General features: G+C 40.8%; 1 protein-coding gene across 3 annotated transcripts; it reads right to left on the bottom strand.

The window, feature by feature from the left end:
- Window positions 1-847: 847 nt before the first annotated feature.
- LOC127653266 (sorting nexin-8-like) lies at window positions 848-27341 on the bottom strand. Of its 3 annotated transcripts, none has more exons than XM_052139895.1 (13): window positions 27206-27341; window positions 24824-24951; window positions 24488-24617; window positions 22952-23142; window positions 19725-19845; window positions 19276-19412; window positions 16773-16847; window positions 16391-16551; window positions 15907-16036; window positions 15760-15828; window positions 13724-13873; window positions 5861-6010; window positions 848-5142 (listed from the first exon to the last, which is right to left on the bottom strand). In XM_052139895.1, the coding sequence occupies exons 1-13, from the start codon at window positions 27225-27227 to the stop codon at window positions 5050-5052; spliced, it is 1557 nt and encodes a 518-aa protein (XP_051995855.1). In that variant the 5' UTR covers window positions 27228-27341; the 3' UTR covers window positions 848-5049. The 3 variants fall into 3 exon arrangements, with proteins under 3 accessions (XP_051995855.1, XP_051995854.1, XP_051995856.1); XM_052139894.1 differs by having other exon boundaries at window positions 16767-16847; XM_052139896.1 differs by lacking the exons at window positions 848-5142; window positions 5861-6010 and adding an exon at window positions 6024-6277 and having other exon boundaries at window positions 16767-16847.
- Between the last annotated feature and the right edge of the window lie 436 nt (window positions 27342-27777).

Consider the following 27777-nt stretch of genomic DNA (forward strand, 5'->3'; position numbering starts at 1 on the left):
TTCTTTGGATATTTTAAATTCCAGGGTCATGATGTGATAGTGGAGCATAAACTGGAGGAGGTGGATGACCTTTGAGGATTTTTAAAATCACTGATGGACAGTGTCTCTGTATCAGTCAATGGTCTGGCATGGGCTGGTTGTCACACTACTGGGGATATGTGCTGCATGGATATGCCATGAAATGTGAGATCTTGTGAAATATCCTGTGCTTTATCGTACATGCATAAATATGCAGTTTTTGTGTAAATTATTATTTTATGAGAAAAGATACCTCACATGTTGTCCATTATTTGGATGTGCCATTCATCATTTTATTCAAAGAATGGTGATATCCCTCTGATCAAACATGATATAATCTCTATTTTTATGACATTATGTCTACATATGTCCATATATTGGTACAGGGGATCTGTCATTTGCAATATATTGCTAACACTTACAATGATGTATCATTTGTTAACATTAGGTATTGTGTGGGATATAATATAATCCCACACAAGTTTAGGTATCACGAACAAACAATGAACAACATATATTTTTTTACAGAATGCTTTAATCTTTGTTTATTTAGTTAATAAATTGTTCATTGTTAGTTCATGAGCATTAACTAATGTAATCATATACATCTTTTGATTTAAAAACGTATTACTGTGTGTAAAAACTAACATCAACCAAGATTAATAAATGCTGTAAAATATTTTTTTATTGTTAGTTCATGTTAACAAATGCAACCTTGTTGTAAAGTGTTTCCTATATATATATATATATATATATATATATATATATATATATATATATATATATATATATGTGTGTGTGTGTGTGTGTGTGTGTGTGTGTGTGAGCGTGTATTTATCACTTTGTGGGGACCAAATGTCCCCATAAGGATAGTAAAACCCGAAATTTTTGACCTTGTGGGGACATTTTGTCGGTCCCCATGAGGAAAACAGCTTATAAATCATACTAAATTATGTTTTTTGAAAATGTAAAAATGCAGAAAGTTTTCTGTGAGGGTTAGGTTTAGGGGTAGGGTTAGGTTTAGGGGATAGAATATAAAGTTTGTACAGTATAAAAGTCATTATGTCTATGGAAAGTCCCCATAAAACATGGAAACACAACATGTGTGTGTGTGTGTGTGTGTGTGTGTGTGTGTGTGTGTGTGTGTGTGTGTGTGTTTACCAACATATTTACACACCAAGAATATACATTTCTTACAACTTAAAGTATTCTAAATAACAGATTTGAAGAAAATAGAATAGTTTAATTACATTTTCTGACTTTTGTGTGCATTTATACTTGTAAAATTAAATGATTATCAAATACAGTTTGTGCATCAGTATATCCATAACTGGGGTAAAAACTGTATAATATAAATTAATTATATTGTATAAAATATACATTATAATAAATACATCTGGTAGTACACATGCTGACAGAATATGTCATAAATTATCATCTAAAACTCTAAATCAAGAACACTCAACAGGTACTCAAACGTGCATTAGCATATACTGCCAGCAGGTGGCAGAGTTGAATGTTGAAATATATTATGTACATGGTTCCCGCGGATTCTTAAAAAGTCTTAAAATGTCTTAAATTCAGTTTTCAAAGTTTTAAATATCTTAGATCATACAACAAAAGTCTTAATTATAATTTAAAGAGGTCTTAAATTTGGGGGCGGAAACACAGGAATCGTGATATGACCTAATGTGATAATCAAACTTCAAAAGAATATGATTGAATTAAATGCGTGCGCTGCCTCCTTCAGAAAACGCGTGTTTCCAGATGTTGCAGAGCAGTTCACAATCATTGGGCCAAATCAGAAATTTATGACAAACTATCACTAGATCAACTGTTGATGATGATGATGATATAGTGTTGATGAAATATGACAATGTTTACTCTTAATGGTTTATATTGTAATACGTTGTATATCATTGTACACATTTTATTTCCCTTATCTTTTTGAATCATAGGTTTGTTTGAATGAGCAACTGGAAGCAGTGAAGCAGTTGCATTTCAAAATAAGAGTCCCTGGTGTATTTCAAAGTTAAAGTGCCTTTAAAGTTAAAAGTTTCACGCTATGAATCAAGTAATCAAATATTACCACCAATCTCTGTAATTTCCATCAAGGGAATAGTAAAGTATCTATCTTTACTGCTTTGATTAGTATTACATTTATGCATTTGGCAGACGCTTTTATCCAAAGCGACTTACAGAGCACTTATTACAGGGACAATCCCCCTGGAGCAATCTGGAGTTAAGTTAGGGTGACCATATTTTGATTACCAAAAACCAGGACACTCGGCACGGCAATGAGATACTCAAATGATACTCGAATTTTACTCAAAGATGCCTTGTTAATTTCAATACATTTAAAGTAGGCTATGCCTCTGTATGGATAGAAATTTGTTATTATCACTGTATCACTTTATAAAAAACGGCCAGGACAGGACGTTTGGTCACCCTAGTTAAGTGCCTTGCTCAAGGATACAATGGTGGTGGCTGTGGGGCTTGAACCAACATCCTTCTGATTACCAGTTATGTGCTTAGACCACTAAACCACCACCACTCCTATTAGCAAGTACATACTTACAATTTGTAATAAGCCCTGTAATAATGTTTGATAAAATGTTAAATATTCACTGTGCATGCATTATTTAACAAAGAGCTCTAGAACAAATGACAATCTAGAATATATATATATATGATCATTTTAGACTATTTTGATTAATCCAAAGAATAAAAACAATTCTTTGGGTAGTAAAATCAGCTGAGAGAGGCAGTTTTCTTTTGCAAATAATGTCAAGTTCACTGAAGTTGTAGCTACATTCTATCAAGCTCAGGTTTAGCAATACACATTTTAAAATTTTACAGAACTGTCAGAAATCTAGTTTGAAAGTGTTTTCATTGTTGTATATATTACTTAAAATTACATGATAATGATCAAATGATATGTGGAAAAAAATAAACTTTTACATGGAGTGAACAGCTCATCTTATACTGGCATAAATAGATCAATGTCAGTTTAATTAATAATATAATCTCTCTTTGTTTTTCTAACCTCTGGTTAGCAGGCTATTGATGTATCCTGAGGACAATTTTTAGAGATATGAGGGCATATCTTTATAGGTAATTTGATAACACTTTACAATAAGGTTCCAGTTGGTAACACTAGTTAACATAAACTAACAATTAATACTTTAACAGCAATTATTAATCTTAGTTCATGTTAATTTCAACATACAAATACATTTTTAAAATCAAAAGTTGTATCTGTTAACGTTAGTTCACATATACACATTCACATATATTAACATTAGGTATTCACAATGAACTAACACAGAACAATTGTATTTTTAACAATTGTTTAAAATGTTTAAATGTTATATTTAACATTTAAAAAGATTAATAAATGCTGTAAATAATATATTGTTCATTATACCTAATGTTAACGAATTGAACATTATTGTAAAGTGTTACCAGTAATTGTTCATGTGTAATGCTGTCTATAGTGTTCAATTCAATCTCTTCAAGATTAGATTGCATTTCAAAAAAGCAGGTTTAGCTTTGCATACAGTAAAACACTGTCAAAAAATACAGTGTTTATCCATAACCTTTACATGTGGGGGTAACCATGGTAAACTGATGGCATCCGATACTTTGATATATACCATGGTACTGAATGATTACCATATTTATGTGCCATGGTATTATAAGCTTATCCTAGGCACTTCAAGAATACTATGGTACATGTTCAAAAATACACTGATAAGCCAAAACTTTATGATCACCAGCCTAATATGCTTTTGGTCCTCTGCATGCCACAAAAACAGCACTGTCCCACCGAGGCATGGACTCTACAAGACCCTTAAAGGTGTCCTGTGGTATTTGGCACCAAGATATTAGCAGCAGATCCTTCAAGTCCAGTAAGTTGCAAGGTGAAGCCACCGAGAATCTGACTTGTTGGTCCAGCACATCTCACAGATGCTAAATCTGATTTAGATCTGTGCAATTTGTAGGCCAGAGCAACATCTTGAACTCTTCATCAAGTCCTTAGACCATTCCCGAACAATGTGTGCAGTGTGGTAGGGCATGTGTCAAATTGAGGTCCACATGAATGCCCGGACCCAGGGTTTCCCAGCAGAACATTGCCCAGAGCGACACACTCCCTCCACCAGCTTGTCATCTACCCATAGTGCATCCTGGCACCATCACTTCCCCAGGTAAACAGCTCACATGTACATGGCTGTCAACGTGATGTAAAAGAAAATGGGACTTATCGGACCAGGTGACATTCTTCCATTGCTCCAAGGTCCAGTTCAGACGCTTGTGTGCCCATTGTAGACTCTTTCGATGGTGGACAGGGATCATCATGGGCACTCTGACCGGTCTGCGGCTACGCAGCCCCATACGCAGCAGGGTGTAATGCATTGTGTGTTGTGACACATTCCTTCTATAACATCATAAAAAGTTCACAGTAGACCTTCTGTCGGTTCGTACCAGACAGGATAGCCTTTGTTGCCCTCACGCATCGATGCACCTTGGGAGCCACTCGCCACAGCTGACCAGGAACACCACACAAGCCTTGACGTTTCAGAGATGCTCTGACTTAGTCATCTGGCCATAACAATTTGGCCCTTGTCAAAGCCACTCAGGCCTTTACTCCTGCCCATTTCTACTGCATTCAACACGTTGAATACAAGAACTGATAGTTCGATTACCATCGAATCTACCCAGACCTTGACATGTGGCTTTGTTAGGAGCTGATCAAGATTATTCGCCTTTCCTGTGAGTGGTCACAATGTTTCGTCTCATGAGTGTATATGGTCAACATTTGTCAGTTTGCTCAAAATGACAGAAATTAAGGGCACTCTTCAAATTGTAATAACATTCAGGTCTGCTACATAAACATTCAGGGAGAAGCGGTTTTCTCATAATTCTTTGCAGGGCATTGTAGTGTGTTAAAAATTGTTCAACTGTGTGTAGTTTTTCAGAGGTCCTGCAGTTCAAATCTTCATTTAATTCTGTAGGCACAGTAGTGTGGGGCTATTTTGGGCTGAGAGGTGGAGACTGAAGTCCGTTACTGTTCTTAAAAACACTTTTAACCTTGGAATGAAGATCTTGCCACACCTCACCCATCTACAGAAATGTGAGATCAACAAAAGTTAGGAGATTTGCTGACGATAACAGTAATAACTAAAACAAAAGAAAACAATTTTGGCACACTTAAAAGGACTATCTCATTCCTTAAATTTGACATGCCCCTCTTTTTCTTGTAAAAAAAAAAAAGAAAAAGAAAAAAAAGTGAGGTACTTACAATGGAAGAGAATGGGGCCAATCGGTAAATGTTAAAATACTTTTCAAAACGATTGCCACAAAATGAAATCAATATGTGTGTTAACATGATATAGTGTGATACAACTGATTACTAACCTTTTCTGTGTTGTTATATCCAATTATACAACTTTGTTGCCATCGTGATGCTGTAAACACTAAATCCTTAAAATTACTGTCAAAATGACGATTTAAACAACTTTACAGTTTAGTTTTAACAGAAGAATTAGTATAAGTGCTTTATTAAATTATGAGCTTCACATTTCTGCCATTAAACCCTTCAAAAATTGGCCCCATTCACTTCCGTTGTAAGTGCCTCACTGTAACCTCAATTTTTGCTTTTTTTTAAGAAATTTCAAAGAAGAAAGGGACAAGTTGAAGTTTATTTTTGTGGTAATCAACATTATTCCACAAATGCTGTCGATTGAGCTTAAATTGTATTGAACCTGGAATATTCCTTTAAAACCCAACTTAATATTAACACAGAAACGATAAAACAATAAACGATAAAAGATAAGCTTACCTCTTTATGCCCCTGCACTTGGGAGTCGACAAATGCCCCCAGGATGTGAGACGTGATGGGCAGATATGTGAAGATAATCTGACTCTCCTGGTGCAGGCAGAACAGGGAAAAGTAGTTGCGCAGCTCCATGGCTTGAATAGCATTCTCTTGCTATGGTGAGTCAAAGATCAAAATGTGGTTACAGTGTTCCTCCCTATTCTCTATCATTACCCCTGTAGTAAGCAATAACTGCTGCATGTAGAGAGAGAGAGCTTTTAAAACTATGCTCTCACTGTGGTTAAAAACCACAGAGTGGATCGTAGCATGCATCGTGAAGGTTAAATTTTTATGTGTCTCAAATGTTTTTGCAATGGATCAAGATATCATTCAAGAGTCAATCTCTTCCCCTCATTTATTCCAGCTGGTCGGGCTTTTACCCTAAAGACAAAAGAATGGGTCTTTACAAAAGATGAAAGAAGCAACTGGTTTTGATGATGTATGGCCTTAAAAAAAACAATTATTCACTTTTTCACATAATAAACGGTTTTATATTATTAGGGTGAATAAAATTAAATGATTGGCTAGGAATAACTTGATGGCTTATCCAATATTCTCAGTGGTGGTGATGTAATTTCATTATTGCCCATTAGAACAAATGGCTAAATAGAGCATATAAGTCCTTTGTTTATAGAACTTTGTCATTACAGCCTGACAGCATGTCCTAATACAGTTTGTCTCGATGCAATGTGAAGCATCACAATCAAAGACAATCAGAATATCCTGAATGTTTAATATACTGTGGCCCCAAAAAGTATTTGGACACTTAAAGGATTAGTTCAACCAAAAATGAAAATTCTCTCATCGTTTACTCACACTCATGCCATCACAGGTGTAAATTACTTTCTTTCTTCAGCAGAACAGCTCCAAAAATCACAGTCAGCATAAAGTCATCCATACTACTCCAGTGGTTAATTAATCTTCTAAAGCTAAACGATCACTTTTGGTGCAAAAAAAATAAATATTTATATACTTTTAACTATAAACTGTCGCTTTTGATTTCGTACCAAAAGCAATTGTTTCGCTTTAGGAGACGTTAATTTAACCAATGGCGTCGTTTAGATGGCGTTTATGCAGACTGTCTGTGATTTTTGGAGCTTCAAATGTCGGATCACCATCCAGTTGCATTTTAAGGACCTCCTGAGCTGACATATTCTTCTATTTTCCTTTAAATGTGTTCTGATGAAGAAAGAAAGTCATACACAACTGAAATGGCATGTGGGTAAGAGAGTAAATGATGAGAGAACTTTCTGGGCGAACTATCCCTTTAAGCCTCATGAATGACATTTTTTGAGAAAATAATTTGTCAAAAAAAGTTTGTTGGGTTCACAATGATAAAACAACATATACTGTTCAAATTTAAATCAAAGTATTTGGACACTTTCTGAAACATTCAATATTCTCAAACATTAGTGGAACATATAATGTGATTAACTACACCTGCATCTGTGTGAACTTGAGGAGAACCGACTTCACTTCATAAATCCACTAAAAAGTATGCTTGTGTTATGATGCAGACGAGGGCAAACAAGAAGTGGGATCAAAATGCGGTTTATTATAAATTAAAGTGAACACAAAACAAACAGGAATAAATGAAAACCTCCACATGGGGAAACAAAACTAAATCGGGAAAACATCGAGGGTACACGGAACTGGATGAACAAAAGGGAAGACATCAACATTCATCAAACAACGACCAACAGAGACTGAACAAACAACCAGGGTTTAAATACAGAAAGGAACAAACAAGGGAATGAGGAACACCTGGGGAAACAATCAGGGAAGGAGGAACAATCAGGGGAAAACCAATCATAAAAAGAAACTACAAAGGACAACAAAAACCAAACAGGAAACAGGAACTAAACTAAACTTCAACATAAAAGCACAAAAACAAAAAGACAACAGTGAACATGACAGCTTGAGACCAGATGTCATTGCAAAACTGGTTTCACAAATGTTAGTTCTGAATAAAAGCTATTGCATCATTTGTTTGAGGTGCCACTTGGTTTGATATTTTCTTATCTACAGTAATATGATGAAAGTCTATATTCGATGAAAGACCGAGGCAGCTCGGTCATTGGCTGTGCCGCGGCAACTGCTCGAACCAATGACGGGGCGACTCTGAACGCGCGACCAATTTGCGCGCGCCTCGCGTTCGCGCGCTCAGAGCCTGCCGAAATTAGCATAGGCAGGCTATATAATGGGCACCCCGTCATGCGAGTTCCTTTAGGTTCAATCGACTGAAGCGAACTGACCAACCACAAGCATGGCAGCTTACGCAATACTCGTTCCCTCCTCTCAGGGAACCGAGGTTACACTAGTAACCGAGTCGTTCCCTATCGAGAGGTCTCTCCTATTGCGTAAGTAGCTTACGCTATGGGAACACCATGTAAAACGCAGTGCGTGCTGACTTCGCTCTATAAAACCAGAGGCAGGTGCCTGAGCTTTACAGCAAAGTGATTATTCCCCGAGCCGGCCAACGGCGAGCTATATACTGGGATATTACAGAGCGTCCTTGCCCAAGGCGGGGCGCTCTTTGTACAAACACAAGCACACATCTTATGTACTGAGCTTTTTATGTACTGGTACGCATAATAAATCCTCTAAGTCGGTCAGAGACGGACCTTATAAGGGAAGAGGTGATGCCCAGCATACACACACTCTATTCCATTCTATAGTCAGGCTGATAGAATGTTGGAATGCAATGAGGGGACCTGTAGGTTATAAAACCTGATAAATGTCGAAGGCGAGGCCCAGCCTGCCGCCGCACAAATATCTTCAATGGGTATCCCACTCGACCACGCCCACGAGGAGGCCATGCTCCTCGTAGAGTGAGCTCTGATGCCTAAGGGGCATTGAAGGCCCTTGGCTTCATAAGCCAGCGCTATAGCATCCACTATCCAGCGCGATATTCTTTGCTTTGAGACAGCGAGACCCTTAGTTCGGCCGCCAAAGCATACGAATAATTGTTCCATCTGTCTGAACAGGGCAGAACGTTCCAAATATACTCTGAGCGCCCTGACCGGGCAGAGTAAATTTGTGTCGCCTTCGTCTGCTGGGGACGATAGTGCTGCCAGAGATATCACCTGTGCTCTGAAGGGTGTAGAGAGCACTTTAGGAATATACCCGTGCTTTGGCCTAAGGACAACTCTGCAGTCGTTAGGTCCAAATTCCAGGCAAGCAGCGCTTGATGACAGCGCGTGCAGGTCGCCCACTCTTTTAACTGAAGCGAGCGCCAGCAAGAGCGCGGTTTTGAGCGAGAGCTGCTTAAGGTGCACGGTTCAGAGAGGTTCGAACGGGGCACCCTTGAGTGCGTCCAGGACCGTGGCCAGGTCCCAGATCGGCACCGAAGGTGGGCGAGGAGGGTTCATCCTCCTAGAGCCTCTTAGGAAACGAACGATCAGATCGTTTTTCCCTAATGAATGTCCTTTATCAGGATTGTGTGAAGCCACTATGGCAGCCACATAGACTTTGAGCGTGGAGGGTGTGTGGCCCGCCTCCAGCAGCTCCTGCAAAAAGGCGAGTACACTTGGTATCTCGCACGTTTTGGGGTTCAAACTCTTGGTATCACACCAGTCACTGAACACTTTCCACTTTCGGGCATACAAGCACCTCGTAGAGGGCGCTCGCGCCTCAGTAATGGTTCTCAAAACTCCACTGGGGAGGTTCTCGGAACCCGTTGAGGGGCCATGCATGGAGGGCCCACAGATCGGGGCGGGGATGAAGAATCATCCCGCTGGCCTGTCCGAGGAGGTCTTGCCTCAGCAGAATCGGCCATGGGGCAGATTGCATCATCTGTATCAGTTCTGGAAACCACGTCTGGTTTTTCGGTGGGGCTACCAGGAGCACTGCACATTTCACCTCCCTGATCCGACTGATGACCTGAGGTAGCATCGCGATCGGGGGAAAAGCATACAAGGGGCGGCTCGGCCAAACTTGGGCGAGCGCGTCCGTGCTTTTTGAGAAGAAGAGAGGGCAGTGCACGTTTTCCTTGGAGGCGAAGAGGTCGACCTCTGCCTCGCCAAAGGTTTGCCATAACCACTGAACCGTCAGAGGGTGGAGAGACCATTCTCCTGGGAGAACCTTGTCTCTGGATAGCATGTCCGCTCCTTGGTTCAGGACACCTGGCACGTGCGCTGCCCTTAGCGAGCGCAGGTGGTGTTGTGACCATAGGATGAGCTCCTGGCCATAGAGTGCAGGGAGCTCGACCTGAGTCCACCTTGGCGAAGTTATATACGAAACTACCGTCATGTTGTCCGTTCGGACCAGGACGTGTTCGTTTTTTAGGTACGGAAGCAGGGCTCTGAGAGCCAAGGCGACCGCTTTCATTTCCAGACAGTTTATGTGTAGGCGCTTTTCCGGGTTTGACCAAAACCCGGAGACAGGCCTGCCCTCGTAAAGGGCCCCCCATCCTATTTTGGAGGCATCTGTCATGATAACTTTTCTCCGCATACTCACGCCCAGACTCACGCCAGTTTGATACCAGTTGATGGCTTTCCAGGGCATCAGGGCTTTTATACAGCCGTGATTCGCTCTGATCAAAAAGTGGCCCAAGCGCCACGCGTGAGTGGGGACACGGCTCTTGAGCCAGCGCTGGAGAGGACGCATGTGCAACAATCCTAGCTGGAGTACAGCTGATGCCGAGGCCATGAGACCGAGCATTCTTTGAAATCATTTGACGGGGGCGTGCGCGCCCGTTCTGAACGATGTTGCAAGGCGTCGAATAGAGAGCGCGCGCTCTGATGAGAGGTGCGCTGTCATCTGCACTGAGTCTAGCACTATTCCCAGAAAAGAGATATTCTGGCTGGGGGATAGCACGCTCTTTGCAAAATTGATTCTCAGACCCAGGCATTCTACATGGCTGATAATCCAAGATCTGTGCATCATTAACTGGTCCTCTGATTGTGCTATGATTAGCCAATCGTCGAGGTAATTCAGTATTCGCACTCCCCGCTGTCTCAGGGGGGAAAGTGCCGCGTCCATACATTTCGTGAATGTACGGGGGGCCAATGATAGGCCGAATGGTAGTACTGTGTACTGGTATGACTGTCCCTCAAAAGCGAATCTCAGAAAGGGCCTGTGATGAGGCGCTATCGGAATGTGAAAGTAAGCGTCTTTCAAATCCACTGATAGAAACCAATCCCCGGGGCGAACTTGCACGAGGATATGTTTGGTTGTTAACATTCTGAACGAGCGAATCATTAAAGCTTTGTTCAGATGTCTGAGATCCAGGATGGGGCGAAGGCCACCGTCCTTTTTCGGGACGAGAAAATAGCGGCTGTAAAAACCCGCCTCGCTCAAAGAGGGAGAAACTGTTTCTATAGCGCCCTTCTCTATCAGTTTGAGCACCTCGGTGCGTAGAACATGTGCGGCTTTTGTGAGACACGTACTCTCTCTTTTTCTTCCTGTTGCTAGGAAGACTTACGAGGCTCCGTGTTCAGAGTGATTCTGGGCCGAGGACCTCGTTGCTCGTGCGGCTTTCTTCGGCCAGCGGAACGCGAGCGGCGTCGATTGTCCTTTTCAGGTCTGCTCTTTGGCTGGGAGACGGGCGGCTCTGCCCTGGCTCGCTGCTGCTGCTGGGGCGGTTTCTGAGACGAGCTGGAGCGCTTGGGCAGGAAGTGATGCATAGCTTGCGAATCCTTCCGAGCCTCAGTGAAGCGCTCAGTGAATTCTCTCACCGCCGGTCCGAACAGGCCGCTTGGAGTCACAGGCGCGTCAAGAAATGGTGCCTTATCCGCGTCCTTCATCTCCGTTAGCGTTAGCCACAGATGGCGCTCAAGGACGGTCAAATTAGCCATGGCCCGGCCGATGGATTGGGCTGTGCCCTTTGTGGCTCGCAGGGCTACGTCCGTAGCTCTGCGCAGGTCCTTGAAAGCCTCGGGTTCAGGTCCAGACTTGTCCATGTTGCGGAGGAGTTTGGCCTGAAAAACTTGTAGGACCGCCATCGAATGCAGCGCTGACGCAGCTTGGCCGGCGGCGGCGTATGCGCGACCGGCGAGAGCTGAGGTGGTTCTGCAGGGCTTCGAGGGGTGAGAAGCTCTGGCCTTCCATCCAGCGGTGGAGGGTGGGCATAGATGGTTGGCCACGGTCTCCTCGAGGGGCGGAGTTGCCTCGTAGCCTCTTTCTCTCGTGCCTTCCACTGAGGAGAGCAAGGAAGAAAAAGAAGGCTTTAGGCGAGCAGAGTGCGGGGCTTTCCACGACTTTGTGAGCTTGTCGTGGACCTCAGGGAAGAAAGGAGAGGGTCTCTGTCGGGGGGCCTGCCGGCACCCCTGCAGGAACCACTCGTCCAGCCGGCTGCGGGCGGGTTCTTCCGGGGAAGACCAGTCGAGCCCGAGGTCTTCCACGGCTTTTGACAGGATACGGACGATTTCCGAGTCCATGCTGTTGCCCGCGCTCGTGTCCGCTGATGTCGATGGCGCGGGGTCGAACGAGCCCGGCCAGTCGTCGGATGCAGCGTCAAGAGAGAGGCTGTCATCCTTTCCATCGTCGTCCCCTGATGTGCCGAGCGAGGCGAGACCCACCGCTTTGTTGGAGGGGTGCAGGTCCGCCTCGTGAAATGGACTGGCGGCGGGGAGATTTCTGGTAGCGGTGATGCACGCGGGGACTGGGCGGCGTGGCGTCACCGAAGTCAGCGTGCTCTGGCAGTCTCTGTGAGCGGCGCTTTTCTTGCGCGGCTCGAACGGAGGTGGCAGCACGGTGGAAGCCGGCTCGTTTGCAGTGAAAACGGCAAAGCGAGCGCGCAGCTCGGCGAGGCCCAAGGAGTCGCATTCGGGGCATCCGCCCTGAATGAGTGCAGCTTCTGCGTGGTCCAGACCCAGGCAGCGAGTTCAGATGATGTGCCGATCTCCGTCGTGAAGAGGGCCTCTGCACGAGGCGCAGGCTGAAGGCGTTTGAAACAACGCCTTGGAAAATTACTCGGGGGCGAGCGCTTGCAGTAAAGGATATCCGATGCGCGCCGGATGGCGTAGCAGAAGGCTTCGAAGGCGGCTGAAGGCGCCAGCGTCCTCTTAGCAGTCCTGCTCTAAGCTTGTCAACGGCGGCGAAAGACTCCAACAATCCGGAGGATCCAGCGAAGAGAAGGTCTTCGCTGAAGGAGATTAAATCTAAAGGAACTCGCATGACGGGGTGCCCATTATATAGCCTGCCTATGCTAATTTCGGCAGGCTCTGAGCGCGCGAACGTGAGGCGTTCAGAGTCGCCCCATCATTGGTTCGAGCAGTTGCCGCGGCACAGCCAATGACCGAGCTGCCTCGCTCATCGCTGTCTGCTGTGCAGCTGCAATGCGTTTTACATAAAGACTTCAATATTTCTCGAGAAAAGGAGTTTTCCCATAGCGTAAGCTACTTACGCAATAGGAGAGACCTCTCGATAGGGAACTGGTTTGATTCAAGTCAAAAATTTTATGTAACATTACTGAATCAACCTGAATACATTACATTAAAAACAAATTTTAAGTGTTAGAACAAGCACAAATAGCTCCTTAAGAAAACAAATGCAGTTTACCACTTTTAGCAGTGTGGCTTAAGTGTCCAAATGATTTTGGGGCCACTGCGCTGTTTTGATAAACCTATAGCTTTTATTGCTTGTCACTTCATTGCAGCACACCTGATGTTAATACAGGAACACAGAGGACACCGGCTATCTTCCTGAGGGATGTTGAGTGTATGAATTTTGCTCAAGGGCTTTGGTTTTAAGCCCTTAAACTCAAATTCCCCTACTAAAGGGAAGGATGAATCAGACACCCTCAAGCGACTGGTATCCAATTTTGCCCTCTGGTAATATTACCTCTCAGACTGTTGTAGATCTTTCTAGTGTGAGTGGGCTGACCTGCACGATGCGGGACTCCAGCTGTTCAACAGAAAGCTGTTCTTTAGGCTGTACTGTGGAACTCAGCATTTGTCTCTTCATTATGCCGTACTTCTGTAGCGCTCGCTGGTGCTCTTGCAAGACCCCCTTCTCATGCCGCTCACACAAGTCCTGCATGACACCACAAATACATTTGTTAAACAAGAATTTGCTGTGTCAGCGCCATGGCTTAGTGGTTAGAGCTCATGGGCATTGAGATGAGGTGTTCATGCAGATGATGCAAGTTCCAATCTGGCTCGCAACATTTACCAATCCTGTTTCTAACACACAGTTTAAAGGAGTAATTGGCAGAAAATGACACATCATTGTTTGCAAAAAAGCAACATTAAAGTGATCCAAACTATTTATGTGCAATGTTTTAAAGCCACATGATTGGTTTGTTGTGGAAAAGATTGAAATTTAAGTCGTTATTTGCTAATAGTCTTGACATCCACAAGTCAAATTCTCATTTTTCATCCCAGCCTCATGACAAGTCGCAATAACAGTACAAGACAGCACAAAACACACAACTTTTATTCCTATAGAGAAACCAAAAACAATTCAATGAACAATATTATTAAAATTAACCTAACTGCAAGAAACCTAACCCCCAATCCCAAACCTAAACCTAACCATAATGTGTAACCCCTTGCCCAAACCCTAAACCTAATCATGAATTTAATAGGAGAATCACTGTGTACCATAGAAGAAAGAAAACATTATGCTTTGGAATGAGACCAGGATATTGTATTACAGGTTAATGACATACATCAGTCATTTGTAGTGCATAAATATGGAATGAATAACCAAATTTGTTTACAGATGTTTCATATCTTAAAGGGATAGTTCACCCAAAAATGAAATTCTCATAATTTACTCACCCTCATGCCATCTCATACTTTCTTAATTCTGCTTAAAACAAAGATTTTTAGAAGAATATCTCAGCTCTGTAGGTCCATAAAATGCAAGTGAATGGTGGCCAGAACTTTCAAGCATCAAAAATAACAAAAAGGCTCCACTGGTTAAATCCATATCTTCAAATGCGATATGATAGGTGTGGGTGACAAACAAGTCCTTTTTTACTATAAATCTCCACTTTCACCTTCACATTCCTCTTCTTTTGTTTTCACCGATTCACATTAGTTCTGCATATCACCACCTACTGGGCAGGGAGGAGAATTTATAGTAAAAAAGGACTTAAATATTGAACTGTTCTCACCCACACCTATCATAACGCTTCTGAAGACATGGATTAAACCACTGGAGTCTTATAGATTACTTTTACGCTGCCTTTGTGCTTTTTGGACCATCAAAATTCTGGCCACCATTCACTTGCATTTTATGGACCTAGAGAGCTGAAATATCCTTTTAAAACTCCTCGTTTGTGTTCAGAAGAAGAAAGTCATTCACATGGCATGGGTAAGAATAAATAATGAGAGAATTTTCTTTCTTGTGTGAACTATCCATTTAAGATTTATTATTAAGTAGAATTTGATTACTTTATTATATCAATTTGAAATTCTGTTTGTGGATTTGTTGGTCTCAATGGGAATAAAAGTCCTACAATTTCATTTAAGACAAATCGCACAATATCATTTGATTTCATTGATGATTTCATCATCTCAAACTAATTATGAGTTTAAGTGAAACTATGTTCTATCATGGCGCACCAAGTTTAACATCAAACATCATTGAGTCTCATGACCAATTATGACATGCAAACACTAATTAAATTTAAGAGCTGTGACAGAAGAGATAATTATCAGCCAATAACAACTTAAATGTGCTATTGTATGGCTTCAGAAGACTTTTTGACCACTTTAAGGCTACTTTCATTTTGTTTTGTTTTTTATAATTTCCATTTTTGGGTGAACAGTTCATTGTAACTATTGCTGTATGAATAGCGGTCATCTCTGTGACCATTTTGCCCAATTACTCTTTATTTAACCTTCTAAATGGGCACTAAATGTAAAGAAAAAAACTTTTACAGCTGTGGCTCAATTATACAGTACACTCACCCGGTATGACTGCAGCAAGTCCAGAAACAGATTAAATTTTTCAACCACATCATCCACCTCTCTTCTGCCCTGAATTAAATGAACACATTAAACATCTCTGTAGCAGCACACAAGAAGTACATGTGGTATGTGTGGGCACCACGGTACCTGTTCTACAGCTTTTTCAGACAGAAGTGCAAACTCAACCGAGAGGCCTTTGACAGAGTGTCTGAGAGCACTCCATGGACTCTTGAAGGAGGTCAGGACAGGTACAGGTGACTCATTGGATCCCAAAGAACTGGAATGGAGAGAGACTGAGACTGAAATCTATGGCTGATGATAAACATCTGACAAGCTCTTTCAAGCCACTACAATCAAACATTTTCAAACAGGGTTAATGTTGCATGCATGTCCCATTTATACCTAAGGGAAAATGTACAAACAGCCAGACATCATCATAAAACAAACAGTGACGTTGATCATTAGACATTACAATCACAAAACAATTACACTGAAGGGTATCATTTTTCTATGATGCACATCATATATATATATGAAGGAATAGGGTTGATCAATGGTTGATCCTTAAATTATTACATTTGTCAAGCAGCAATGGATGTTTTCAGATACAGCACCGAGGACGTGTTAGTACCTGAGCTCCTTCCCAAACATTTGCAGATCTATTGCGTTCTCCATAGAGCGCTCGGCCATTCTCTCTGCCCTGTCCCGTAACTTCTGAAAACTGTTATGGATATTTCTGATCAGCTCCCTGCTGGATGAAAACTGAACCTGGATATCAGCAGGAAGGTAATCCTGGAGAAATCACAACAAAGACAAGCAAACACAGTATTATATTACTATATTACAGTGAAATCTAATAACATAATAAACAAAGAAAACTATGAGTGGACAAATACAGTCAAATACAATTATACATTTCATAATGTGACATTATATGTGAAATTATAACATATGATGTTGGACATAATACTTCCATGAACTAAAAGTAAAAAAGAGCTAATTCAAACCTTGACCTTCGTTGCATGTTTGCATGTCATAAACTCATCGCCCAATTTTTTCCAAGCATCACGAAGCTTAGTTTGCACATCCTGTGGAACATATTGAAAACTGAAAAAGGAAAGTCACAACCTCACACAGCAAAGAACATCAACTAATAACTTTTCTTCTCAAGTAACAAATCGCATGCACGATGTGCTTGTAAATGCATTCTTTCCAGCAGTATAACCTTTTATAAAATCTCACAAACATTTAATCTTGTTTATATAGGGGGGCCTGCGTAGCTCAGCGAGAAAGACGCTGATAACTTTATTGTTTTTGTATTTTTTTTTTTATCCTTTATTTTACCAGGTGATGTCCCATTGAGATATTCAAATCTCTTTTACAAGGGAGTCCTGGGGCAACAATTGCACAAATTTCACAGAATCACAGTAACAAACACAACAAACAAACAGATTTACAGTACATATAAAACAATTTAAGAATGACATAAAGGAGTCATTGAAAACATGTGCATTGTTCAAATTTGGAACATTTAAGTAACTGTTTAAAATGTTCAAGTGGGATAAAAAAAGAAAGCTTCAATACCCTTTGGAGTAAATTCCAACACCAAGGAGCAGCATAACTAAAAGCAGTCTTACCAAATTCAGTTGTTATACGTGGGATATTTAGAACCAGAATGTTAACGGAGCGGAGATTGTAAATGGAATGATTCCAGGTAAACAAACTAGTAAGATAACTGGGTAAATTACCATTAATGACTTTATAAATAAAAATATGCCAGTGAAACCATCTACGGAGACCTAAAGAGCTAAAACCAGTCGCCTCATAAAGACAACAGTGATGAGTGAATGACTTGGCATTAGTAATAAACCGTAATGCACCATGGTAGACTGTGTCTAGTGTATGCAGCGTTGTAGAGGCAGCATGCATATAAATAACATCCCCATAGTCCAAGACTGGTAAGAAAGTGGCACTAATCAAATTCCTCCTAGCTTGGAGAGTAAAACAGGATTTATTTCTAAAATAAAAACCAAGCTTTACTCTCAGCTTTCTCACTAATTTATCAATATGAACTTTAAAAGTTAGCTTTTCATCAATCCACAGACCAAGATATTTATAAGATGAAACATTTTCAACACTTCCCATCCAGTGTGGAAATGGCTAGGGCGGTTGATGCGGGTACTGTACAAGACTTTGTGAACTGCATCACCTTAGTTTTACCAGCGTTTAAAACCAATCTAAGATCAATGAAGATGGCCTGTAATAAATTACAAGATCGCTGTAATGAATGATAAGCTTGAGCTAGGGTAGGGGCGGAACAATATAGTGCTGTGTCGTCTGCATAGAGATGTATTTTGCCATTATCTGCTACAGAGGCAATGGTGTTTATGTAAATGGTAAATAGGACCGGACGAAGGATAGACCCTTGAGGGACACCTCGCCGGACCCCCAAGGGGGCAGAACTATGCCCATCGATAACTACAGTTTGAGTTCTATTGGCAAGATCATTTCTAAACCAATCAACTGCCTTAGTGCCCAAGCCAATGTCTCGGAGCCTCTTAAGCAGAATACAGTGATCAACTGTATCAAAAGCCTTTGACAAGTCGATGAACAGGGCAGCACAGCTCATCTTATTGTCAAGGTCACAGATGATGTCATCAAGCACTTTAGTAGCTGCAGTAATGGTGCTATGCTTGGCCCTACAGCCTGATTGTGCCGGGCAAAGTATGTTATAATTTTCCAAAAAGCCCTTAAGTTGGGTGTTTACTAAAGACTCTAGGAACTTTGCAAGTACAGACAGTTTAGAAATTGGGCGGTAATTATCGAGAATGGAGGAGTCCCCCCTTTCAACAGGGGCAGCCCATGGGCTGATTTCCAAACATCTAGTAATTCATTTGAAGACAGGGACAAATTAAAAATTTATGTAATAGGTTCCACTATAATATGTGTCGATAGTTTCAGTAAAGCTGGGTCTAGGCCATCGGGACCGGCTTATTTCCTAGTGTCAATTTCCTTAAGAGCCTTAAGCACTGCAGAAGAGGGAATGGGTTTAAAGTAATATAACTACACCTGGAGTCACAAGTTCGAATCCAGGGCATGCTGAGTGACTCCAGCCAGGTCTACTAAGCAACCAAATTGGCCCAGTTGCTAGGGAGGGTAGAGTCACATGGGGTAACCTCCTTGTGGTCGCTATAATGTGGTTCTCACTCTTGGTGGGACGCGTGCTGTGTCGTGTGTGGATGCCACAAAGAAAACGTGAGGCCTCCACATGCGCTATGTCTCCGCGGTAATACGATCAACAAGCCACGTGATAAGATGCACGGATTGACTGTCTCAGACATGCAGGTAACTGAGATTCAACTGAGATTCGAGTTACTACGCCACCACAAGGACTTAGAGCGCATTGGGAATTTGGCATTCCAAATTGGGGAGAAAGAAAAAAAAATCTTGTTTATCTAGAAAACATGTTTTGAATAGTGTTTGCATTTGTGGATGAAGTAAAGAAAAGAACCACACCGAGCCGTTAAAGGTGAGGAATGTCTTCACCAGTTCATCCTCGGAAAAGAAAGGATGTCTTGCCACAAGATTCAGGAACCTGCTCAGAGCACGTCTTCGCCCTTTGATGAACTCTTGTTCTGACATAGAGGTCAGGACTGCAGCAAGGCCAAAGAGCAGAGAAAAGATTAAACTTTCCCAGAAACAACTAAGCATACTCCTTATATTAACAAAACACAGCAAGGAACGTTTTGGTACTCAAGTTACTATGGAAGTACAACTTGCTGAGATCAGTGAAATAATATTTTTCTTTTTAGCCATGGCAGAACTGTGATTGTTTTTCTGGTCCATTTCCAGAAAGCACTGAATGTCACACCACAGTCTATATGGGAACGAAAACACTAATATACAGGTTTGATTACAAGCCTTTCAAAGCCTGAGGTTTTATGGTGTGTAAAATAATGCCTTACCTCCTTTCAGCACTCTTTTGGGGGGCAGTGCAGGCACGACTCTGTAAGCATATCTCTGGAGTAGGAGCTCATGGAAGACGTAAAAATCACTGTATCGTCGATAGACTGACACTTTAAAACGCTGGAAAAATGAACATAGCACAAACAATTAGCCATGCATTTCAATATTACAATTTTAACTGTTGTGAGAGAGCATGCTGAAATAGGACTTTGTTGTTTTAAGGAACAGGTTTAAGATGATGTTATGTTACCTGAATGTGTTTTTGACCCTGATTCCATCTGGTATTTATCTATCTCCATCTCCATCACCACTTGTGTTCAATTGTGTTTGTTGAAGAGACAATCTAACTAAAAAGTCTCAGTTTTTCCCCAAATTATATCATCAACCTAGCAATTTGAATGAAAAGTGTCATAAAAAAAATTACATACATCTAAGTATTTGGTTTGTCCCCTATTGCTTTAATGACAACATGTACTTGAACATCATGGACTCCACAAGTTTGTACAAAATATTATCCATGTTATCCCACAATTATATGAGAATGTTTCAAAGAGCATCTTGTGTGCTTAAATGGTTAACAAGACCTCAGCCTTTTGTATCACAAAAGACCTCAGCCATCACAAATGATCTAATTTGATTAGCAGTTTTTTGGTGTAATCTGATTACAAAGTAATTAGTTACTGTAATAAAATTATTTTAATTACAATTATTTTAATGTAATTATTTTAAGTACTGTAAAAGTAAGTTTTAAGTTTTCAGTTCTTGTAAACAGATTACAGTTAATAACTTTTTATAATTAAGGTAATTACTGGTAAGTAGGGACATCAAAAAATATTGACATATTGATCATTGATCGGCATGTTATTTAAATAAGCCTAATTTGCATACTTTCCAACTCACTCAGTTGGCCTCTGTTTAACACTCTGGCGTAATAGCGTTGGGAGACCACAAGAGGGTGATATAACATTTATTAAAGCCGGTCGTTGCATGTACAAGGCACAGATATCACACACACATTACGAGCTGATGGTAGTCTAAAGTTACAAAGATATTTGTACTTCTTCAAGAATGAACAAAGTGATGTTGATGAGTTTGCAGGTTAGTGTATGAAACTGGTGTAACTATGCAAAATGAAAGAATAGAAATGGCTATTTTTTTATCCAATTCCCCTGTATGTAGCCTTGAATATGTTTTTCATTCAAGCTGACAAACCTAAAATGGACATACTAGTAACGTCATGGTTACTGTCGTAACGTCCGTTCCCCGAGGGAAGGAACGAGACGTTGTGTCGAATGAAGTGACATAAGGGGTCTTCCTGCGATGCCAAACGTACCTCTGAACTTGAGAAAAGGCCAATGTCAAGTTGGCAGACAGAATTTGCATCCCCCGCACCAGACATACGGTATAAAGGGAAGCAGGCCAGCGAGTGCCAGTCAGGATTTTGCACTGAGGAGCTGAAAATAAGGTAAGGCTGTTTATAGTGGTAGGTCTAGTTCTGTGGCAGGAGGGACACAACGTCTCATTCCTTCCCTCGGGGAATGGAGGTTAAACCAGTAACCATGACGTTCCCCTTCTGTCACTCACTCGATGTTGTGTCGAATGAAGTGACACAAGGGGTCCCATCTAAAAACGCCATGCACTGACCGTGTTACGTGAACTGTCGAGACAGGTGCAAGCAGGGTACTGCGTGCTAGAGGCAACTGTGTTGGCTGCACGTAGCCCTCCCCAACGCCCCCAAAGAGATGTCATACAAACCTTAGGTTCCACTCACCCCTGAGGGGGGAATAAGTGCTACATGTCTGGCATGGGAGTAAGCCCAGCAGCCGCGGCCTTTGCTCTCACTACGTCTCTCACATAGGACGTGAGCGGCTGGGGCTATCTTAACGCTATCAGATGCGTCGGGGAAGGCGGTCTTTCCCGGTCCTATTCTTTCAGGGGGAAAAGACCCTGCAGAGGCCACATCCAGCCCAATCTAGGGGGAGGTAACATGTGGCAAATACACCACGAGGGTTGTGAAGCCATACGTGGGAATGGCACAGTGGTACGTCCAGCCTAACGAGGGGGGACTCTACAAGCACGGCGACCGGGGCAGCGGGGCTGCCCAAGGGAAATGCGGGTCCGCCGAACCATGGGAAATACATCACGGGGCGATTGCCTAAGAAAGGAACCGGGTTGAGACGGAGTTATCTGTTGTTTAGCCACAGGGGGACGGCCTCGGCGAGTAGGTGGGGCACGCTGGTTTGGCGGCGCCGCGGCAAGATGTGGAGTATCGCCTCCATCTGCTTCTTCACCGCTGAAAACTGCTGGCGAAGTCATCGACGGTGTCGCCGAATAGGCCAAGCTGAGCGTTGAGAAAGCATGCCTTGTCAACGTCACGCGCATCTCGACCATGTTCAGCCAGAGGTGACGCTTCTGGACCATGAGGGTGGACATTGCCCGCCCGAGTGCCTACGCTGTGACCTTCGTGGCTCTGAGAGCGAGGTTATGGCAGAGCGCAATTCCTGCAGCACATCAGGGTGCAGATCTTTAAGTGCCTTGGCTTGGTGAACTTGCAGGATAGCCATGGCATGCAGGGCGGAGGCGGCCTGTCCGGTGGTGCTGTAGAATTTCGAGACGCATGTATATGTATAATACATTTAAATTATTAATGAATATGTTAATTATTAATAACATATGCATGTTCTTTTTGTGTTTTTCTGACAACTGAATGGTGTGCAAGAACAAAAAAGGAGGAGCTATATAACTAATTTGAATTCTTTCCCAAACAAATTCAGAGAATTATAATTTTTTTTTCAATAAAGTAAAACAGTAATCTAATTACAGTTTTAGAGAAGTAATTTGTGAATTGTAGTGGATTACTTTGATTAACTTACCCAACACTCTTGATTAGTAACCTAGAAATAATAAATATAAATAAATACAAAATTATGTCATATTGTTTCTTTGTTTAAGTTTTTCAAAATCTTTAAACATTTCTCATTTCCAGGTTAAAATTACATCTTGAATCACATATTTTCAACAAATGTGGACTCTTGAACCACACTGACGTTTGAATCCCACTATATTGATGCACTTTTCCAAAAGTTTTGATCAAATGGTTGTTTTCTTTTCAAGCCATACCTAGCTGAGTTTAAAATGCTTGTTTTGTCACAATGATTACATGTTATAGGAGCACACATTCATTCAATGTTGTCTGGGTTGCATCAGGATATTCCACATGTCTCACCTCACTAGTTACTTGATATTCCACATGTTTAAGAAACAATCCCTTTTTCTCAGGGATGAGTTCAACCTTGATTGTGTCCTTACTCAACAGCTCCGCCAGAGTCAAAAACAACATTAAAGGATTCTCCTGAGCCAACTGAAACTTCAGACTCTGCAGCTCCTTTGGCTCTCCTAGCTGAGGCTTCGGGAACTCTAAAAAATGTGACACACAACAAAGAATGTATTAAGAGAGGATATGCAATACAGAGACATGTGACTTGCTGTGACCACCCATGGTGTGATACATTTAGTATCAAGGTTAATTACATTAAAGAAGGTAACAACAACGGTGTTTTTCCTGACTCTGTTCCTTGACAGTCTTGTGAAGGCACATAAAAAACAACTGTTAACAGCATTACGAAAAGGTCATCGACTAATGTGACAAGGTATGAGTAAAGACTAATTTAGGGCACACAATGTTTATTTTAAAAAGCCCTGTCTGCATCTGGTTGGACAAGATTACTGTGGTTTGTGTCAAATTTAGAAATTAGAATCTGAAAACCTGCAGAATAGCATGATTCAGCAAAGCATAAAAAAGCTGTCTTAGCAGAGTCCAACCTGGATCTAACCCTTTTGTTTGGTGGAATGCAAAAGAAAAATTATTGGCAATTCCACAGAGAAATTTGCAGTTGCAGTTGTAAATGGCGTGCATTTTGGGAAACTTGTTCATGCTTAGGGGAGAAAACAGGAAACATCACTCTGAAAGTGCACAGTCAACTGTCATACTGGTAGCACCTGAAACAACACAAGAGGCCTAAAATAATAAGTACTGAATAGAATCTTTAACCATTTTTTGCTCTAAATTTAATAATATGTTATGAAGAAACACTAAAACAAACAAATCACAAAATCTTAAAGGGACAATTCACCCAAAACTGAAAATTCTATCATCATTTACTCACTCTTGTGTTGTTCTACACTGCAAGCGTCTGTTGTGGTGCGCCAACATTAAACGGATACCTAGTTCTATTGCTTACGCGATGCAGAGCTACTCCAGCCACTTTATAACTCAATCTCAACACTGATTGGTCCGTGCTGTCTGCATGTCATTTAGAATGTGCACTTTGATGTTTTCAGTCTAGATAGTCTCAAGCTGTCCCGTCGCATCACGTCATTTTATTGGACGCTTCCGGTGTAGACAGGTAAGGCAGAATGTTAGGGACCATTGCAGAATGTCTCAGTCACAATTCACATTCATTACATGGAAAAAAAGTTCATGAACATTATTCAATATTTCTCCTCCCACAGAAGAAAGTAATACGAGTTTGGAATGCATGAGGGTGAATAAATGATGACAGAACTTTCATTTTTGAGTGAACTATTCCTTTAAGGCTTCCTGGTAAACACCAAAAAAACAGACAGTCCAAACATGTGGCAATATAGTAACACTTGACATGTTATACAGAAGACAATTTTTATGAAGAGTAACTGGGGTTACTGACTTTAAGTTACACATTTACTGATGTCAACTGAGGTAAAAAAATCTACTTTTACATACCTTGTAGGAAATTATCTAACAGTTTGGGACTTGGTGACTTTCCTTGCTGGGCAAAGGCAATGAGAGCCAAGCCTTTATACAGCGATACTTTGCTTAGGAATCCATCGCCACTGTTTACATGTTCAGTTATCTAGCATAAAAAATGTGATATATCATTCGGTAAAGAATACATCATGATTGCACCTTGAGTATCCCAAAAAAAAAAAAGCAATAAATTGCTCCTTAAGCCTTGTATAAAGTAGGTCACTAAATAAAGCATGTGGTTTGTACTTCAACTAACAGCAATGTTTTGCTATCATTTTCCAAATCCACACAAATCAGGTTACTGAAGCCCACCTGGTTCTGAACTGTGACAGAGAGAACAGTTCTGTTGAGAAGCCTCTGGAATACATTGATCTGCACTCGTTCATCATTTCTGCAGCAGATGGCTTGATGTACTTCTCGATAGTATGATGGGACTGATCCTAAAGTTGGAAAACCATCAGAGCTTAAGCAGGGTTGAGGAGTAATGGAATACATGTAACAGGATTACGCATGTAATATGCTAAATAAGCAAATGTATTCCACTACAGTTAGAATTTAAATTGGTAATCAGCATAGAGTTACATTCAAAAAGTATTTTGATTACTGAAGAGATTGCTTGGCTTTTTACTGTAATTTAATATTTAGTCTATTTGTATAAATTATGCGATCTGAGGAGCTTTTGAACAGCGGTGAAACACATTCTTGTGATTTTTTACATTCATACAAACGCTTTCACAGTGTTGTGAGTAAATGGTTGATATGAGGTAATTGAGGAACTTTCCCATGGGAGCTTGATAGAGTTTAGCTACATCATGTCTCTACAGCTTAAAGGAGCAATATGTAACATTGGCATCAAGTGTTTAAAATGTCCAAATTGAAAATATTGGAAAAAGTTGTTTCCCCCAGCCCCTCCTCTCCAGACTTGAAGTTCACATGGGTTGCCAGATTGAGGACACGCAACAGGAACGAGCAAACTGACAATGGCAAGCGAGGAGCCTTACACTGTAAGTTGATCAGCTAATGTATGCATTTGCAATGTTAATACCATGGGCTTTTATGCAGTTTAACATATGATACTGAACGACTACCATCCACATATATATTACAACGTGGCTAAAGTCCCCTTGGAGTAAAAGGCATTTTTTATTTGATTTTCTCCCAAAACACTAAACAACAACAAAAACTGCCACAATACTTTCCTTAACACCTTTTTGTTACTATACACAGCAAAATATTCCTGATCCACGAGATCATTGCGTGCAAAGTCTAAAGTTTGATTTTGAGTAAATTTTATCTAATATTTAACCATTTAAAACATTTTGCAAATTTATTTAGCTAATAAAAATTGCTGAAATTATCACATTTATTTTGAGACAAAATACACATTTTCAGTTTTGTTCAAGTTTTTAAATAACTGTCCAATAAGTGGTATTTTGAGTAAAAAGACCCCTGTTGCAGCTAAAGGCCCCCATAAAACACTGATTTTCTTAAGTGGGGCGAATAGATTTGTTCTGAAAAATTGTCACATTGACTGATCCAATCACAATGGAGATTAATTTGTTTATAGATTTCGTGAAATGCCAAATATGGTTGAAATTAACAGAAAATGTTTAACCCTTTTCTGAAGTAGTTATTTTGAATAAGTGTTATAATAAGTTGTTACTCAAAAAGCATCTTTCTGTCTCAAAAGTATTTGCCTAAGTTGACACATTTTGCCCTATAACTGTCTCTATATTTACACAATATCACTTTAACCCAGAGGGGCCTTTTATCCCAATTATGGGGTCAAAGTCTCAATTGAAACCTTTTTAAACAATTATTATCGATAATTTATTTCGCACACAAATGATGTTGCTCCATCAATATTCAATAAAATGTTCAATCTTTATACACTTTGTGGCAAGAAAAAACTAAATGTTCCTAATGTTGTGCATTTAGCCCCATTGTACCCTTCCAAGGTATAACATGCCCAAATACCACTATACTTTGTGTTAATGAAACCCTAAACTAGATGTGCATTATGGCCCAGCAATAAAACACAGTTTTATCTGAATATAATTAAATAAGCATTTTCCCCAACTGAATAATGACTTGCGCTGACTTAAAGAACACAAGGGACATGGATTTTGGTTACGCAATGTATTTCGCGCATTCCAATTAAAAGGAATAGCATGGACAAAATGTAACTTTTATTTGGAACATTATTTGATTGGTTTAATCCTCGAGTCGTGCCAGCTCTGGCAGTCTCTATGGAAACAGTGGCAATAGTAAGGGATGTGTATTCACTGCTTGCATAATCAGTTGGAATAATACACAGTGCTGCTGGGTTAGCGCAATTCCTGAAAGAAAATGCAATGTTATCTTATAAATCGCTCTAGCGTCGCGCTTTACAGTTTTCATTTAGTTGAGTCGTTAATCGTCACGACGTATACTGTAACGTGCTCACTCAACAGGTGAAACCAGCGAAACAACAAATAATCTACAAGTAGTACATACTGTATTTACATAACTCATGAGCATTCTCATCATAAAGAGACAAAAGACGTAAAAAGCGTCAGCAAAATCTTTTCAAACCTACAAATAATAATCGCAGACCACTGCAAGAGCAATAACAAAAAAAGTACAAACGTAGACCAAATCTAAAACTCCAATATTTAGCTTAAGTTACTGATAGGCCTATTTATTTTTGCTTGCCTTCATTGATGTCCCCTTCCATAGTTCAGATTGTCATGTGAGTGCGATGGCACCTCCATGTGATTTCCTGCAGAAGAAGAAAAAAGGAATATCCTTCTCCTTCAAATTGAAATTAATGTGATGTGGAAGCACATGGTACAATATGTGACAGAGCGTGTGGGTGGAGTCTCCTGTTCAGGATGCACTCTGAGCACAAGTACAACTTTATATGATATTACAGCCTGTTTTTGTATAGATAAGTGTCATCTCTTTTGCATAAAACAATAGTCAAAGGGTCAACATTTTTCCCTTGAAATTTTTTTTAGTATCTACAGAATTCTCAACTGTTACACTTCACTAAACCACTGGAGATGGAAGAGAAAATACTTTGGTTTGACAACAGTTCTTGTCTCACCAAAGTTATAGGCATATGTAAAGGAAATTTCTTTCCTTAAGTTTTTCTTAGAGAATTGTATCCCTTTAACCCTTCTTGAAATTGTTTTACAAAGCCACTGGATAATCAATGAGCCAAAACATTGTGACCAATCATAGGTGAAGCGAATAGCATTGATCATCTCTTAACAAGGCCACAT

This window comes from Xyrauchen texanus, chromosome 12 (assembly GCF_025860055.1).
Source record: "Xyrauchen texanus isolate HMW12.3.18 chromosome 12, RBS_HiC_50CHRs, whole genome shotgun sequence".
In the NCBI taxonomy this organism is placed as follows: domain Eukaryota; kingdom Metazoa; phylum Chordata; class Actinopteri; order Cypriniformes; family Catostomidae; genus Xyrauchen; species Xyrauchen texanus.